This window comes from Saccopteryx bilineata, chromosome 2, assembly GCF_036850765.1.
Source record: "Saccopteryx bilineata isolate mSacBil1 chromosome 2, mSacBil1_pri_phased_curated, whole genome shotgun sequence".
NCBI classification, from domain to species: domain Eukaryota; kingdom Metazoa; phylum Chordata; class Mammalia; order Chiroptera; family Emballonuridae; genus Saccopteryx; species Saccopteryx bilineata.
The window spans coordinates 262633759-262648070 of NC_089491.1; the positions used below are offsets into that span (position 1 = coordinate 262633759).

At 47.3% G+C, this 14312-nt stretch overlaps 1 protein-coding gene across 2 annotated transcripts in view; it reads left to right on the forward strand.

Annotated features, from left to right (window-relative positions):
- The window catches only part of UBE3B (ubiquitin protein ligase E3B), a 51827-nt gene that overhangs the window by 21800 nt on the left and 15715 nt on the right, over positions 1-14312 (forward strand). For both annotated transcript variants that reach the window (XM_066260367.1, XM_066260366.1), the window contains exons 14-19: positions 775-942; positions 3077-3248; positions 5022-5140; positions 5634-5748; positions 6499-6598; positions 10325-10444. In XM_066260367.1, the coding sequence (XP_066116464.1) occupies positions 775-942; positions 3077-3248; positions 5022-5140; positions 5634-5748; positions 6499-6598; positions 10325-10444 (794 nt within the window). The remainder of the gene's footprint in view (positions 1-774; positions 943-3076; positions 3249-5021; positions 5141-5633; positions 5749-6498; positions 6599-10324; positions 10445-14312) is intronic.

Genomic DNA, 14312 nt, shown 5'->3' on the forward strand with positions numbered 1-14312 from the left:
GCTGTTGCCATTTTCTCTTAACTTCCATTTGGCTCTGAATTTCTAGTAGCCAAAAGGAAAAGGGACTTGGGACCCATTCTTCTCATAAATAGGAAGACCTGTTTCTTAGGGGGAGTAGAGCTTTCTGAGCTCCTAATCATAAAAGAAATCTCCCTATAGGGCTTCTGATAAAGGGGACACTGGGTCACCAACCGGGCTACCAGCTCAGCATTGTCCCCATGGCAGGGTCAGTAATGGATTTTGTGGAAAGATTTCCTGTTGCCTGCTCTGATAGCATTTAAGGAAATGCTGCTAACACAATTCAAACATCCCGGTTCAAGGTGGCTTTTTCTCTGGCAGCCAGTGTGCTACAGAGTTCCATCTTGTAGCTTTCAGCAAGCGTGGGCTCAACACATGTAACTTCAGTGGGATATAAATGGGAAGGCTTAACACAAAAGTGGAGCACAAGCCCCAGCTGAACATCACTACTTGAGGTTGACGTCCCTTCTTCCATCTAAAAAGCACAGAAAGTTGGGGATCCCATGTGAGGATCAGACTGTCTGGCTTCTGAGAAATTCTCTGCTTCTGCAGACGTCTTGCGGTTTTACCTAAAAACCTATTGTTAATGTGTTTCTAATTTATCCCAAAGAGATGACTTGAATCAAGCAGCAACCCCCACTGTCTGGTTGTGGTTATAAATTAGGAGCTTTATTGAAGTGCTCTTCCTTCTACAGGGTGGAACGTGGCAGATGGCTACACTTCTGCTTACACGTTCTTTCTCCTCTTCACTGCCAGATCTCCTGAAGCGGGCGTTTCAGAAGTCTGCGTCGGTGCGGAACATTCTCAAGCCCGTGGGGGGTAAACGCGTTGACTCTGCAGAGGTGCAGAAGGTTTGCAACATCTGTGTCCTCTATCAGACCTCGCTGACCACTCTGACCCAGATCCGGCTGCAGATACTCACAGGTTTGGAGACCTGAGGCATCTCCTCCTGCCTCTCACATTTGGCTGACGATTTTGCTTGGACAAGTTGGTTTTCTTCTGGCTTCCTTCAAGGAGGGCATTTCTGAGCCATTTTTAGAGACCAAATAGTTAAACAGATCAAACTAACCTCTGTCCTGCCCTTCTGGTTCATTCCTCTGACCTGGCTCTTTATGTTTATTATGAAGTACAGGGTTTGTTTTTATTGTGTGTTTTTTTCCCCAAAAGTTACTGTATTTTCTGAACAGAAAACTAGAAAAGACAAGGAAGCAGAAAAATGAAAACTTAAGCCATTCTTAATCCCACAATCCAGACGCAACTACCTGTGCCTGAGTGTGCTACTTGTCTGTATATTTAGATTGAAACATGTAGTGTTTTCCTTCCCTTTCCACTAGTCACCTTGTAAGCATTTTATGATGTCAAAAACTTCATTTGTATAGGCTGCATAATATGTCATTGCATGGATATGCCCAACATTTTCCTTTTTAGCTGACAAGAAAGTTCCCTCTGTGTGCAAAGAATTGGACACCAGGGTCTTTCAGGTGGCAGTGCAGGAGTTACTATGAATTGGTATTATAAAGACAAGAAGTCTATAAGCTATGAAGCTGTTTATTACATAAAGAATTAAGAACTTCTCAGCTACATTTTATATTTTTTGAAAAGACAACCATAGTCTGTGTTCCAAGAGCATTATATTCCAGGAGGGGGAGACCAGTCATAAGTTAGGGAAAAATAAATGTGATGCTGGGCTCTGTGACAGTGAAGATAATGACCAGATAATCCTGTGTTGTCGAAGCCGTCCTGTCCACTGTAGGGTGTTTAGCAGCCCCGGCCCCTACCTACAGGTGCCAGTAGCACCTTCCGCTGCCCCCTGGGTGTGGTAACCATACATGATTCCAAATTTTACCAAATGCTCTTGGGGATAGAATCATCCTGGTTAAGAGCAACTGAACTGGTGTAGTGATGGAGATGGAAGTGGGAGGGTTTATGATATGTTTCAGAGGCAGATTGGATTTGGGAGACTGGGGTCTACACCAGGGATGGTCCACCTTTTTATACCTACCGCCCACTTTTGTATCTGTTAGTAGTAAAATTTTCTAACTGCTCACCGGTTCCACAGTAATGGTGATTTATAAAGTAGGGAAGTAACTTTATAAAATTTATAAAACAGAGTTACAGCAAGTTAAAGCATATAATAATAATTATTACCAAATACCTTATGTCAGATTTTGCTAAGTTTGGCAGAATAAATCTTTATAAAACAACTTACTATAGTTAAATCTGTCTTTTTATTTATACTTTGGTTGCTTCACTACCACCCACCATGAAAGCTGGAATGCTCCCTAGTGGGCGGTAGGGACCAGGTTGACTACCGCTGGACTCTACATGTTTCAAAGATGAGGCCCAATTTTTGGCCCAAGCAACAACAGTGTTGATAGTGGTGCCATTTGCTGGGCTGGGAATGACTGGCTGGGGGCGGGAGAGTTCTGATTTGGCTTTGCTTAAGGTGGGTAAGCCCACAAGATAGTTTAGGGTTTGAGAAACTATAGCTCGTGGGCCAAATACAGCCCATCTCTTGCTTTTTTAAATAAAGTTTTGTTGGAACAAAGCCACATCCATATTGGCTGTAGCCCCTTTTGTGCTATAATGGTTGCATTGAGTAGTTGTGACAGAGATTGGCCTGCAAAGCCTAAAAGTACTGACTCTGGCCCTTTCCAGAAAAATTGCTGATCTCTGATTTAAAACATAAACACTGAATCACACAGGCCTCGGTTATGTTCTTGGCTCTGACATTTATTGGCTGTGTGATGATGAGCCAATTAACCTCTCTGGTCTTCCATTTCCTCTCCCCAAAAACGGAGATAACATTGGGTTTCACACTGGGAAGGAGATAGTGTGTGTAAGTACTTGGAATAGTGTCTGGCACATAGTAAGCACCTATCAAATGTTAGCTGTTTCCATTATTCTCATGGTGATAATGATTTTCTTAGTAAGTGCACCCCTTCTTTCTCTCACACATGTTAAATGTTCACTAGCAGGTATGTTTTGTTTTCCTTATGGATAAAGAAATAATGGACCAGGTGCCCCCACCTTAGGCTTGGGTTTCTCTATTTTCCAGGTCTCACTTACCTTGATGACCTGCTGCCCAAACTATGGGCATTTATCTGTGAGCTGGGGCCTCATGGAGGGCTAAAGCTCTTCTTGGAGTGCCTCAACAACGACACTGAGGAGTCTAAGCAGCTCTTGGCCATGCTGATGCTGTTCTGTGACTGTTCCCGGCACCTCATCACGTAGGTTGACTGCTGTGGTCCTGAATGCCTTTCCTGGAATATGGAGAAACCAAATAACAGCGTCAAGAAGGAAGCCATCACTGATGTGATTACTGTTAACATTCGGGCCTGTGTGGCAGGGCCCGCCGCTTGATTTTGAAATTAAGTTTTGGAAGAATTAGATGAGGAAACATTTACAAAGTAGGTGGCATGTCGTAGGGGTTTGGCAGGTGTCCATTCCCTTCCTTTCAGGGGAGCGGGATCAGTACCACTGAATGTGGGCTTTGGGGTTTCTTTGACCTGGGTCCAAATTACTCTGGCCACTTCCTTACTGTGCTAGTTGTTTACCACAACGTTTCAGAGCCGGGGAGCCAAAGTGCAGAACGTGACTCCACCACTTACTGAGATACCCTAGGCCATGGCACTAGAGTTTGTGCCTCCCTGAGCCTCTGTTTCCTCATTAGTAGACTGGAGATAACATCACCAGTGTGTTAGGGACTAAATGAGAAAACGAATGACAATTATTGCAGTGCCTGGCCCAGCATGAGAAATTAACAAACGTTAGTCCCATTCAATTCCTTTGTTCTTTAAAAAAAAATTTTTTTTAATTAAGTGAGAGGCAGGGAGATTGAGACAGACTCCCACATGTACCCCAACCCCAATCCACCCAGCAAGCCCATCAGGCGGTGTTCTACCCACCCAGGGCCACTGATCTGTTGCTCAGCAACAGACCCACTTTAGTGCCTGGGGCAAGGCCACAGAGCCATCCTCAGCACCCAGGGCCAACTTGTTCAAACCCAGCCATGGCTGTGGGAGGAGAAGATAGAGAGAAGGAGGAGAGGTAGAGAAGCAGATGGTCGCTTCTTCTGAGTGCCCTAACTGGGAATCGAACCCAGGACTTCCACACACCAGGCCGATACTCTACCACTGAGCTGACCAGCCAGGGCCCAGTTCGTCTTTGGTATATTTGGTATTAGTTTAATTCCACTTTTCCCCAAAAGGTTGGTGAAGAATTATAAGCTAGAATGGAAGACATTGCAGGAGGGCATCAGGGTCTTGTAGGTGGTAGGTTGGGTAAGAATTGTGGAGGGAAAGGCTTACGGAGGAGTTAGAGGCAAGAACAGGGTATGTAGCTGCTGTGCAGGTGCCCTGGATTGCTGGGTCAAGGGTGAGCCAAGAATGAGTCATGTTATGAAATGAATGGAGCAGCTTTAGGATATTTTCAATAGAGCTGTATCTTAAATGGTTCTTTTTTTTCTTATGTTCCTTCAGACATTATTCATTCATGCATGAGTATTTCTCAAGTGCATACTAAATGCTGCTAGTGCCAATTGTGGGTGCAGATAAGAGTCCACAGCTTTGTTCAGTAGACAGACACTCAGTCAAGACTCCTTGATATTTGGGTGTGATTTCAGGCATGAATTAAGAAAGTGTTACAGTTGAATTCTTATGAGTAAGAAAAATATAGAGGAGAGCTTTGTTTTTTTAATTGTGTTTTTAGCCTTTTACTGTGGACAATTTCAAGTCAATAGTAGAGAGAATACAGTACAGTGAGCCCCTGTGCCCATCACCAGCCTCAGCAGTTAACTCATGGCCAGTCTTCTATGCCCCCACCCGCTCTCCTCACTCATTATTTTTAAATAAGTCCTAGACTTTTATCACTTTATTTGTAAATTTTACAGTATCTAAAAGGTAGAGCTTATTTCTTAACCTTATTTTGTCCTCTGAGAAGTACAGATCTCATTTTTCCCTTTCCTCAGCAGACAGTTGTGAATCATTTTCTGTCTGATTTAGGATCCTTGATGACATTGAAGTTTACGAAGAACAAATTTCATTCAAACTGGAAGAGCTGGTCACCATCTCCTCTTTCCTGAACTCCTTCGTGTTTAAGATGATCTGGGATGGGATCGTAGGTAAGCAGAGAAGGCAGCCATTGTTCTGTTTACCCTACTGGTAGGAAGGCCAGAGTCGGTAACCACAGCTGGTTCTTAGCCTTACAAGATTTGCGTGTATGTGTCAAGAATTATTAATGATGATTAATTCTGCCTCAAATCTTGGAGTTGATTTTATCTTTGAGAAGATAAAACGTGAGCTGGGTCATACCGCAGATTAGAGTCTACCTCCTGATGTGTTTCCAGTGGTTCAGTACAAAGCCCCTTAGACTTTAAAAGGTCCTTGGATGACGTACTAGTGGGAGGCAGCCTGAGTGAGTGGTGTGTCTAAGCAATCCTCAGGCCTGTAGACACTTCGAACATACCCCGTGCCTCTGAATTCTGCGGTTCTGTGTAAAATTCAGTGAGGGAGAGGAAGACCATAACGGGATTTGTTGACGAGAACTGTCCCCCAGCTTCTCTCCAGTTCTGATCAGCTTTGTGAGTGTGACGCTCCTGCTTGTGTGCCCCATAGAGAACGCCAAGGGCGAGACCCTGGAGCTGTTCCAGTCCGTCCACGGCTGGCTGATGGTGCTGTACGAGCGGGACTGTCGGCGCCGCTTCGCCCCTGAGGACCACTGGTTGCGGAAGTGAGCGGCGGGTGGGGCAGCAGGGCTGTGAGCCGGTCCCCACTGTCACGCTGCCTGTGGCAGAGCTGCCCGGGTGCTCTGCACGTGTGTGCTAGGGCCGAGAGAGACTTGTCCCTCTGCTTTATCTTGTGCTTGCTGTCGTTCCTGGGAAGCACCTGCTGGCGATCACCTAGCATCGCTTCTGTTAGAGTGTGCCAGCGCTGAAGATGATTGGAGCGGAGCTCACCATAGTGCAAAGCCAGGCCATTTAGCAAATGTTTCTTATCCAAACTGGGAAGAAGAAAAGTTTCCAGCTGAATTGAGCAACAGGATATGTTAGCTAAATGGCAGTTTTTAAAAATCAGAATTAGTAGGATAAAAACTGTGGCTAGGTCCTTTTGGGGGATAGGGTTGGGGAATCCTTTTGCAACAACTAAATATAAGATCATTTCCAGATTGTTTTATCAGTGACATGTCATCTCAAAGTCATGGCCCTAGAACAGGACTGGGAAACGTTTTCTGTAAAGGTCCAGACAGTAAATGTTTTAGGCCGTGCAGACCAGACAATCTCTGTTGCAACTACTCGACTCTACTGTTGTAGCATGAAAACAGCCAGAGACAGTACATAATGAATGAGTGTGGTTGTGTTCCATTAAAACTTTATTTACCAAAATAAGTGGCAGGCTGGATTTGAAGGGCAGGGTATAGTTTGCCAAGAAGTTTTTTTGTTTGTATTTTTAATTATCCCAAACTGATGTCTTTCTTTTTAAGGGATCTCAAACCTAGTGTGCTCTTCCAAGAACTGGACAAGGACAGAAAACGCGCCCAGCTGATCCTGCAGTACATCCCTCATGTCATTCCTCACAAAAACGTGAGTCACACCAGAGCTGGGCTCCTATGTGTCTTTCTGACCCATCACATGGTTCCAGACTCTCCATCTCTGTGACCGCAATTGGAAATAAATAAATGAGATCATTCATTCGGCAAATGCAAACCGTGATGGGATCTTACTCTGTGTTGGGTAGGAAGCTAAATACAGAGATTGAAGACAACGTGAACTGGCAGTCCTGGTGGAGTGGGGGGTGTGCTGCAGGGATGTGGGCTGTGGGGGTCCAGGGACAGGGTCAGGAGCACAGGCGGAAGTGGGCAGTGTTTTCAGGCTTCCGGCGAGGGCGAGTGCAGTGCTGTTGGAGAGCCTGGTGTGCAGGCTGCTGCAGAGAACATAAGGGGGGAGCTAAGCAGCTCAGAGCGTTTATAGGAACTGTAATAAGAAGGGCCTTGTCGAGCAAGGGCAGGAACTTGTATTTTGTCCAACGGCACTGGAAAGTTTTTAGCTTTGGAGGCACCTGGTGAAAGCAATGCTTTTGAAAATTCCTGTGGGTATAGTATGGGGCACTGGCTAGAGGCAGAGGTGTTTAGGCAACCTGGCCTGACTTGGGTGGGGCTGCAGGAGTAGAAAGACAATAAGATGAAGAGGTTTTGAAGGAGGTGACACTTACAGGCTTTGGATAATGGTGACACTCAAATTTCTGGCCTGGGTGCCTGGGGGAGCCTTTCCCTATGGTAGGAACATGGTAAGAGCAGGTCTGGGGTGTGCTGGGGAGGTCAGCTTTGAGCAGGTAAGGATGGGAGGTGTCTGTGACTCCTCAAGGCCATTGGACGCATGGGTCTGGGGCTCAGGAGAGAGGACTGGGCTCAAGACAGCACCCAAAGCTCCTAACTGCGTGCATGGCCATGGGTGAAGTGTGGAGGGAATCAGAGTAAGGAGATCGGGGACTGAGGCTCGAGCCCTGCGGAACTTGTCCCTTGAAGGGCCAGTACAAAGAGTAATCAGGGAGAACACCAGCAGAGTGTGGTATCCCAGACCCAAGGGACATGAGAGACTTGGGAGGGGTCAGCTACTGTGGCAGGAGTGTCCAGGGGCCGACGGGAAGCATTGCTCACCTCTCGTGTGTCATGGACACTCTAGAAACGTCTGTTGGGTGCCGTGACAGCGCTGTGCTCCTTTAGGAGAGGCTCTGACAGGTCTAGATGTGCCCTTCCTATCCTTTCTTGTTTTTGACAAAGTAGACATTTTTAGAAAAGCCTGTCACATTTCTTTTTTTTTATGTTGCATTTTTACAAATTAAATTTTGCTTTTTAGAGGCAATTCTCACAGTTCTGATACTGTTTTGACCTTGACGGGAATACTTAGGGTAGTCCTTCTTTACCCTGCAGCGGTGGCTCACAAATGGGCATTCCTGCTTAAATGCTTATTGCCCCTGACAGCAGAGCGCCTCAGAAATGAGGGACCGCGTGGAGGTGGCTTAGTCACATGCCCCGGGGAGAGAGGCCCTCAGCAGTCTCCCTGACCTTGCTCACAGAACACTCAACTCTGCAGAGCAGGCTGTTCCGTCGCTGTTCTCTTCTGTGACGATTCAGTTCTCTGTAATTCTGCCCTTTGGCCACTAACAGTAGAATCTATATAATTTTCTGAGGTTTGCAGGCAACTCTCATTTGCCTTCTGAGTCTCCTGTTTTCAAGGATTAGCAGCTTTCTCCAACTGTTACTCGTTAAAGCAGTTTTCAGCCCCTTGTCTCCTGGGCCTAGTCCAGTTTGGTAGAGTCGGACTTAAAACGCCATGCCACCTCCTGGATCTGTGTGTCCGTGAACTGAGCCCTGGACCATAGCGCTCCCGTATCTTACAGCCTGGAATCTGCACTCAGTGTATCTGCAGCGCACAGATGGTCTGCTGGGGCACCCTGGGTTGCCACAGGGTATTTGAAGTTTTATGGGGAGCACAGTGAAATCTGTTGGACACTATACAAAGTACTAGCCAAGATAGCAGTTTCAGCATCTTTCCATGATGTTGAACCTCTCCCTTGCTCTTGATCTCCCTCAAGTAGGGGGCTTTTCCTGCCTTTCTTGATTTCCTTAATGTTTTTAAGAGCCTAAGCTGCCTGCTTCACCCACACAACACTTCATTCTCTGCATTCTCTTACGTGGCTATTACGTGTTAATATGCAATTCATCTCCTAACCAGGACTTCAGGCTTCTCTCTTGTTTTACCCTAGAAGGCTTAGTGCCATGTGGGATGGACAGCGGCTGTGCAGTGTTCTGTGCATGAGCTTTAGGTTTGAAACTCACCCCCCTGCCCACCAACTGTGTGTCCTTGGGTGAGTCAGTTTTTTTATCTGGGTAAGGATGATGATTCTCACCCAGATGTCCTCTGCTGCTGCTGAGGTCACTGTCCCTTGAAAGCTGGTTATGGTTGCCTCAGACCTTCCACACCCCATGGAAGCCCAGCCCCATCCAGTCTTTCCTTGGTTCCTGGGAGGCTGGTTTCCCTGTGGTCACCTCTGCAGCTCTGCTTCCATGTGTGCTCTCTGCCCTGCACCAGTTAACCCGGATGTGAAGCTCACCCACTCATGTTCCGTGCAATGGCACCCCTTGTTTAGGAGATCATGCTAAAGATTTGGGGTACAGGAAGCATTTGTGCCATGTGGCTCCACACATGTTAAATACCTGTTTCTCAAAGTCTCCAGTTTCCTTGCCGTAGAAGAGACGCAAGAGTGCCCTTCACCCACCTCACTGTCCTCAGCCCACTGCCCCGTGCACGTGGGCCCGGAGTCCCAAAACTGATCATACTATTGAGAGCACCTCAGTCCTTGTTTCTAGACTCATGCACCAGCCGCACTGAGCTGTTTCACTCCACAGTGGCACCTCCACCAAATACATCTCTCCTTTTAGGAGGCTGTTGGCAGTTGCTTTTTTCTATTACAACCGTATTTACTTCCTAAGTTAAAAGAAATGATCGAATGCAATGCACCAGCCTCCCTTTGTATATAGTTCATTCTTATTACTGTTCTTATTTGTGTTTAACAAAACCTTTGGCTTTGGGGGGGACTCTGATTTTTTTAAAAAAACAGCTGTGGTTGGATTTATTTATTCATTCAGGTGGCATTATTTGAATGTTATTACAGCAGTGATCCTCAAACCCGGAATGGGGCAGGTCAGTGCTCACCTGAAGGGCCTTATCAGAATCTTGAGAAAGGAGAGAGAAGGTTCCTTCCAAACAGTAATTGAGAAATATTACCAGTGGGACCACAGTATGCCGGAGGGCTCAGAGGAGGCAGATAAAAGGTTGGGAGCCTTTATTCTGTAGGATCATCTAAGAAAATTCTGACAGTGGAAAAAATTACCTTGGAAATGTTTCTGTTTTTTAAATTTGTAATATTGATTTCCTTTAAAGCAGGCGCGGCTGTCTAAAGCTGCCTCTGGAACTTGTCTCACTGCCAGGCCTTCATAGTGGGTTATTGACTGAACAGGGAGACTGATTTCTCCCCAACTGTTCTTAACTGGGACTCGAGCCGCAGCCAGATCACTCTCTCCGGAACCTTGATTCCTTGGCATGAATTCAGCTATATGTCTAATTCCCAGGAGTGTTTTGGGGAATGTTTCCTGTTCCCCCAAGTCCCTTCTAACCTGCAGCACATACGGAAACATCCCGCTCTGGTAGCATCTCGTACGACTTAAATTTTATTCATTTTGTACACAGCGTGTTTTAGGGAATCAGCAGTGTTGACCGTGTCTCTGGCCTCCCCTTTGCTCATTTCAGAGAGTTCTCCTGTTCCGAAACATGGTTACCAAGGAGAAGGAGAGGCTGGGGCTTGTGGAGACCAGCTCCGCCTCCCCTCACGTCACTCACATCACCATCCGACGGTCCCGGATGCTGGAGGTGAGATGCCCACAGAGGGGTGTGCTCTGTGTGAAATGTGGGAGGTATAGTGGATGATCTGTTGCCTCTGACCTTATTCTTGTCACTCCTTGATCTGATGACATTGAGATCGAGGCTCTGGGAGCAGGAGAATGGCCGTTTGTCTTGCTTCCTGCTCTGAGGGCTGCTTGATTGAACGTGTCCTCAGGGCTGGGGACCACAGTGTAATATTTCTTTTCCTTATCACCGGGAGGGCCCTGGGCTAGAGCATCAAACACTTCGTGCCTCCTGAAATGAGGACAGGAAGTGCGGGGTACATATAGTTTCGTGTCTGTGAACTCCGTTTGTCCCGGTGGGCCTTCACCCAGACTCCCAGTGGTGAGTGTGGAGGCTGTAGTGTAGGTCTGAGCTTACAGAGCCATACAGGGAAATGCATTTATCACGGAGCTAGAAGTTCTTTGTAGACATAAACTTTAAGACATAGGGGAAGTGGCCCTCTGAAGTCAAAGCCGGTGTCCACAGTTACCACTTGTGTCAACTTAATGTGAATTAGAAATAGGTGGCCTGGTCTCAGAACACTGTACCTCCATGTGTCAGAAGATTGTCATAATACATTGATTTTGTTGGAACAAAACACTGGCTACCACCTGCAGGAACACTGTCATGCTGAATGTACATGCCTGCAATGTAGCCGTGTGCGTGCCACACCCTTCCCCAGGGCTGTGCAGTGTGGATGTGGTGACTGAGCCCCAAACATCCTTTCCCAGGAGAGGCTTGGCTTGATTTACTTCTCCATGCTTGCTCCTTAGACCCTTTGTCCCACTCCAGCCCCAGGTCCTCATTATAAGGTCGTGCTGTGCAATGTAGGGCAGTCGTGGGGTCCCAGGGCAGCGCATGGCGGTCCAGCCTTCCCCGCTGCGTGTTTTCATTCTCTCCCTTGGGGCCTCATGGTCTTTCCTGCAGAGCTTGTTTCAGTTCCCCTGACCGCTGGCGATTGACACTGAGGACTGCCGGGGAAAGGTGTCATGTCATGAACAGGTGATACTTTCTACATTGTTAAAAGCAGCGATAAGAAACGAAAGGTGCCCACAGGGACCCTGCAGGTCATGGGAATGGGGAAAGCTGGCTGAGCAGTCTCAGCACAGGAGTGCCTTGTTTGCACGCTAAACAAGTGGAAGCATTCTTGATGACCACTGTTCTTGAACACAGCCCTTGGTCTCGGCAGTGCTACCTAAGAAACAGCCCATGAATGAGCTGAACAATGACAACCAACGTCTAGCCTCGGAGCTGGGGAGCAGTAGAGAGTGGGCAAGGGAAAACACGTGTCCCGCAGAGCACTCGGCTCCACCTGACTGTTGGAGATTTGGGCTCCATGACACTTGTTTTTTTAAGAGAAGGCCAGAATTGAGGGTTTGTATGCAATCCCCAGATCTTTTATGTTGGGAACTAATGAAATTTTATAAAGTACCTGAAAGGTCAGATAACACCTGTCTTCCAACCACATCCAGCCGACTTGCAGCCTCTACTTTGACTCGAAAAAGTCTGGTTGTGTTGTAGGAACTCACTTCTCCAGCGTTTGCTTCAGGTGCAGCTCCCTTAGCTTTTAACGTTCCCAGTCCCACCACTTGTCACACCCCACCCCAATGTGACCAACACCCATGGGAAGTCTGAGGCAGTCAAGTGTCTGATGTCTCCTCCCTTATATGTCATTGTTAATGGAAACGTCACTTGACATCCCGGTTAACTGATTTACTTCTTAAAACACAACTCTCAGGGATGTCAAAGGAGAGATGTCTGTCTTAGGTTGTAGGCAAAGTCTGTTTCCCTTGTTATGTCCCATTGGAAATATCTTGTCGTGAAATTGATTCCTGGTGTTGCTGTTGAATCAGGTGGGTGAGAGGGTCGTTTATTCAGTTTGCAGTCTTGTGATCTGGTGGTTTGATTATTGGGTCATGAGAGCCTTTGCTTGATTTGGACACAAGGGGGCATCATAAGCTGATAATAGACTCCTGATGTCCAAAGCTTTTTTTCTTTCCTTTTCTGTGGTTTGTATTGAAAGCTGTGCTTCAGCATGAGGCCTAGGTGTTAGTTCTGCGGGCAAGCATCCCCTCACAGAGGGTGAACTGGAGCTGGAACTTTGCGCATTTCAGAACTAGGAGGAACGTTAGACAAACTCTTGCCCAGCCCTTTCCCCTCACCCTGTCAGTGGTCAAACTGAGGCCAGAGCAATTTTGATTCTTGGTCAGAGGCACTTGGGTATCAGGCCTTGAAGGGGTTGAAGAACAAAGCCAGCTCTCCCATCCCCAGGTCAGGGGTCTGCGTCTGCTCATTGAGGGGCAGTAGAGAAGAGGAATGCCCTGCCCCCGCTCACCCGCCCAAGGGGCAAGTTCTAGTCTTCACCTAATGCCATCAGTGCCCACTGTGCAGTGGGTACAACAGGAAATACATCAGAGGAGGCAGGTGGCAAATCCCTCTCTTCAACTTTTCAAAGAGGAGGCCAACATGGGCCTGATCAAGCCAAATGGAAATTTGCGTCCAGCAAATGCTCCTTGGCTACCTGCTGTGTGTTCATCTGTGTGCCAAGTGCTTTCACGTACACCTTCTCATTGACTTTGCGTTGCCCAAACACCTGCTAATGTGCACTAAGGTCAAGGAGGCACCGTTTTAAAGCAGAATGGAGGCAATCTGCAGGCAAACGGGGACACGTTTGTATTCTCCACTGGTCCCCAATTCAGTGCCAAAATAATTATCTTAAATTTAGACTAAATGGGCCTGACCTGTGGTGGCGCAGTGGATAAAGCGTCGACCTGGAAATGCTGAGGTCGCCAGTTTGAAACCCTGGGCTTACCTGATCACGGCACATATGGGAGTTGATGCTTCCTGCTCCTCCCCCCTTCTCTCTCTCTGTCTCTCTCTCCTCTCCCTCTCTATCTCCTTTCTAAAATGAATAAATTTAAAAAATAAAAACAAACAAAAAAATTTAGACTAAATGGTTTAAATGCTGCAGCAGCTGCATGGCGACTTCCAATTTTTCTCTACTTTTCATCCAACATAATGGTTCCCAAACTTTGTATACGTGAAAGTACTTTTCAGGATTGTGCACTCAAAATCGTGTTCCTGTTCCTTCAGGTGACTTAGGGGACTTCAGGGATCACTTTTTTTCCGTGCTCATTGACTTTGGAGCCTGGCTCTGAATAGAATTGGGGGCTACTATAGGACAGTCTTTTGGATCCCTAGGTGAGCACATGGGAAATGTGATTAGCAGGAAGCCAGCAAGGGTTCCCCAAAACAGGTCTCGCCAGACTGGCCTTGTTCACTTTGTGACAAGGGACCAGAAGGGCAGATGAGTGGATGGAAGCTGTGGAGATGGCGTCTCTAATGTCAGCAGAACATCTGGCAGCGCTGCGGTTGGGACAGTATCTGCAGACATAGATTTCACCCTGGTGATGGCCGCTGCTGGGCCGAAGGGCGCCTCCCTGCGTCCTGTCTTGTACAGCTGTGCTTATAATCACTGAAGTGAAAGCTCAGCAGCTTGCTTGCCATCCGCATGCCGGAAGTGCGTGTCAGATGGCCAAATCAGGAGCCAGGGAGACCCCAAAAGATTATAATCCAGAGACAAACTAAGCATGACGATGTAGCAGAACTCTGGAGTTATGTCTGAGGGGGTCTGGACAGGGAGATGTGCTGACTGGCTGGGTGCCTCGAGAGAGCTGGACATCAACCAGAGGCATACGGAGGCCCCCCAGCTCCTGCCTTCATCCATGCCCAGCACCCCGTCTCCCTACGCTCTGCCTTCTCCCCTGTCACCATCTGTTCTGCTGCCAGCAGACAGATCATTTCAAGACAGAGAGCCAGCCATGTTGCTCCTTGCATAAACTCTTCTGTGACT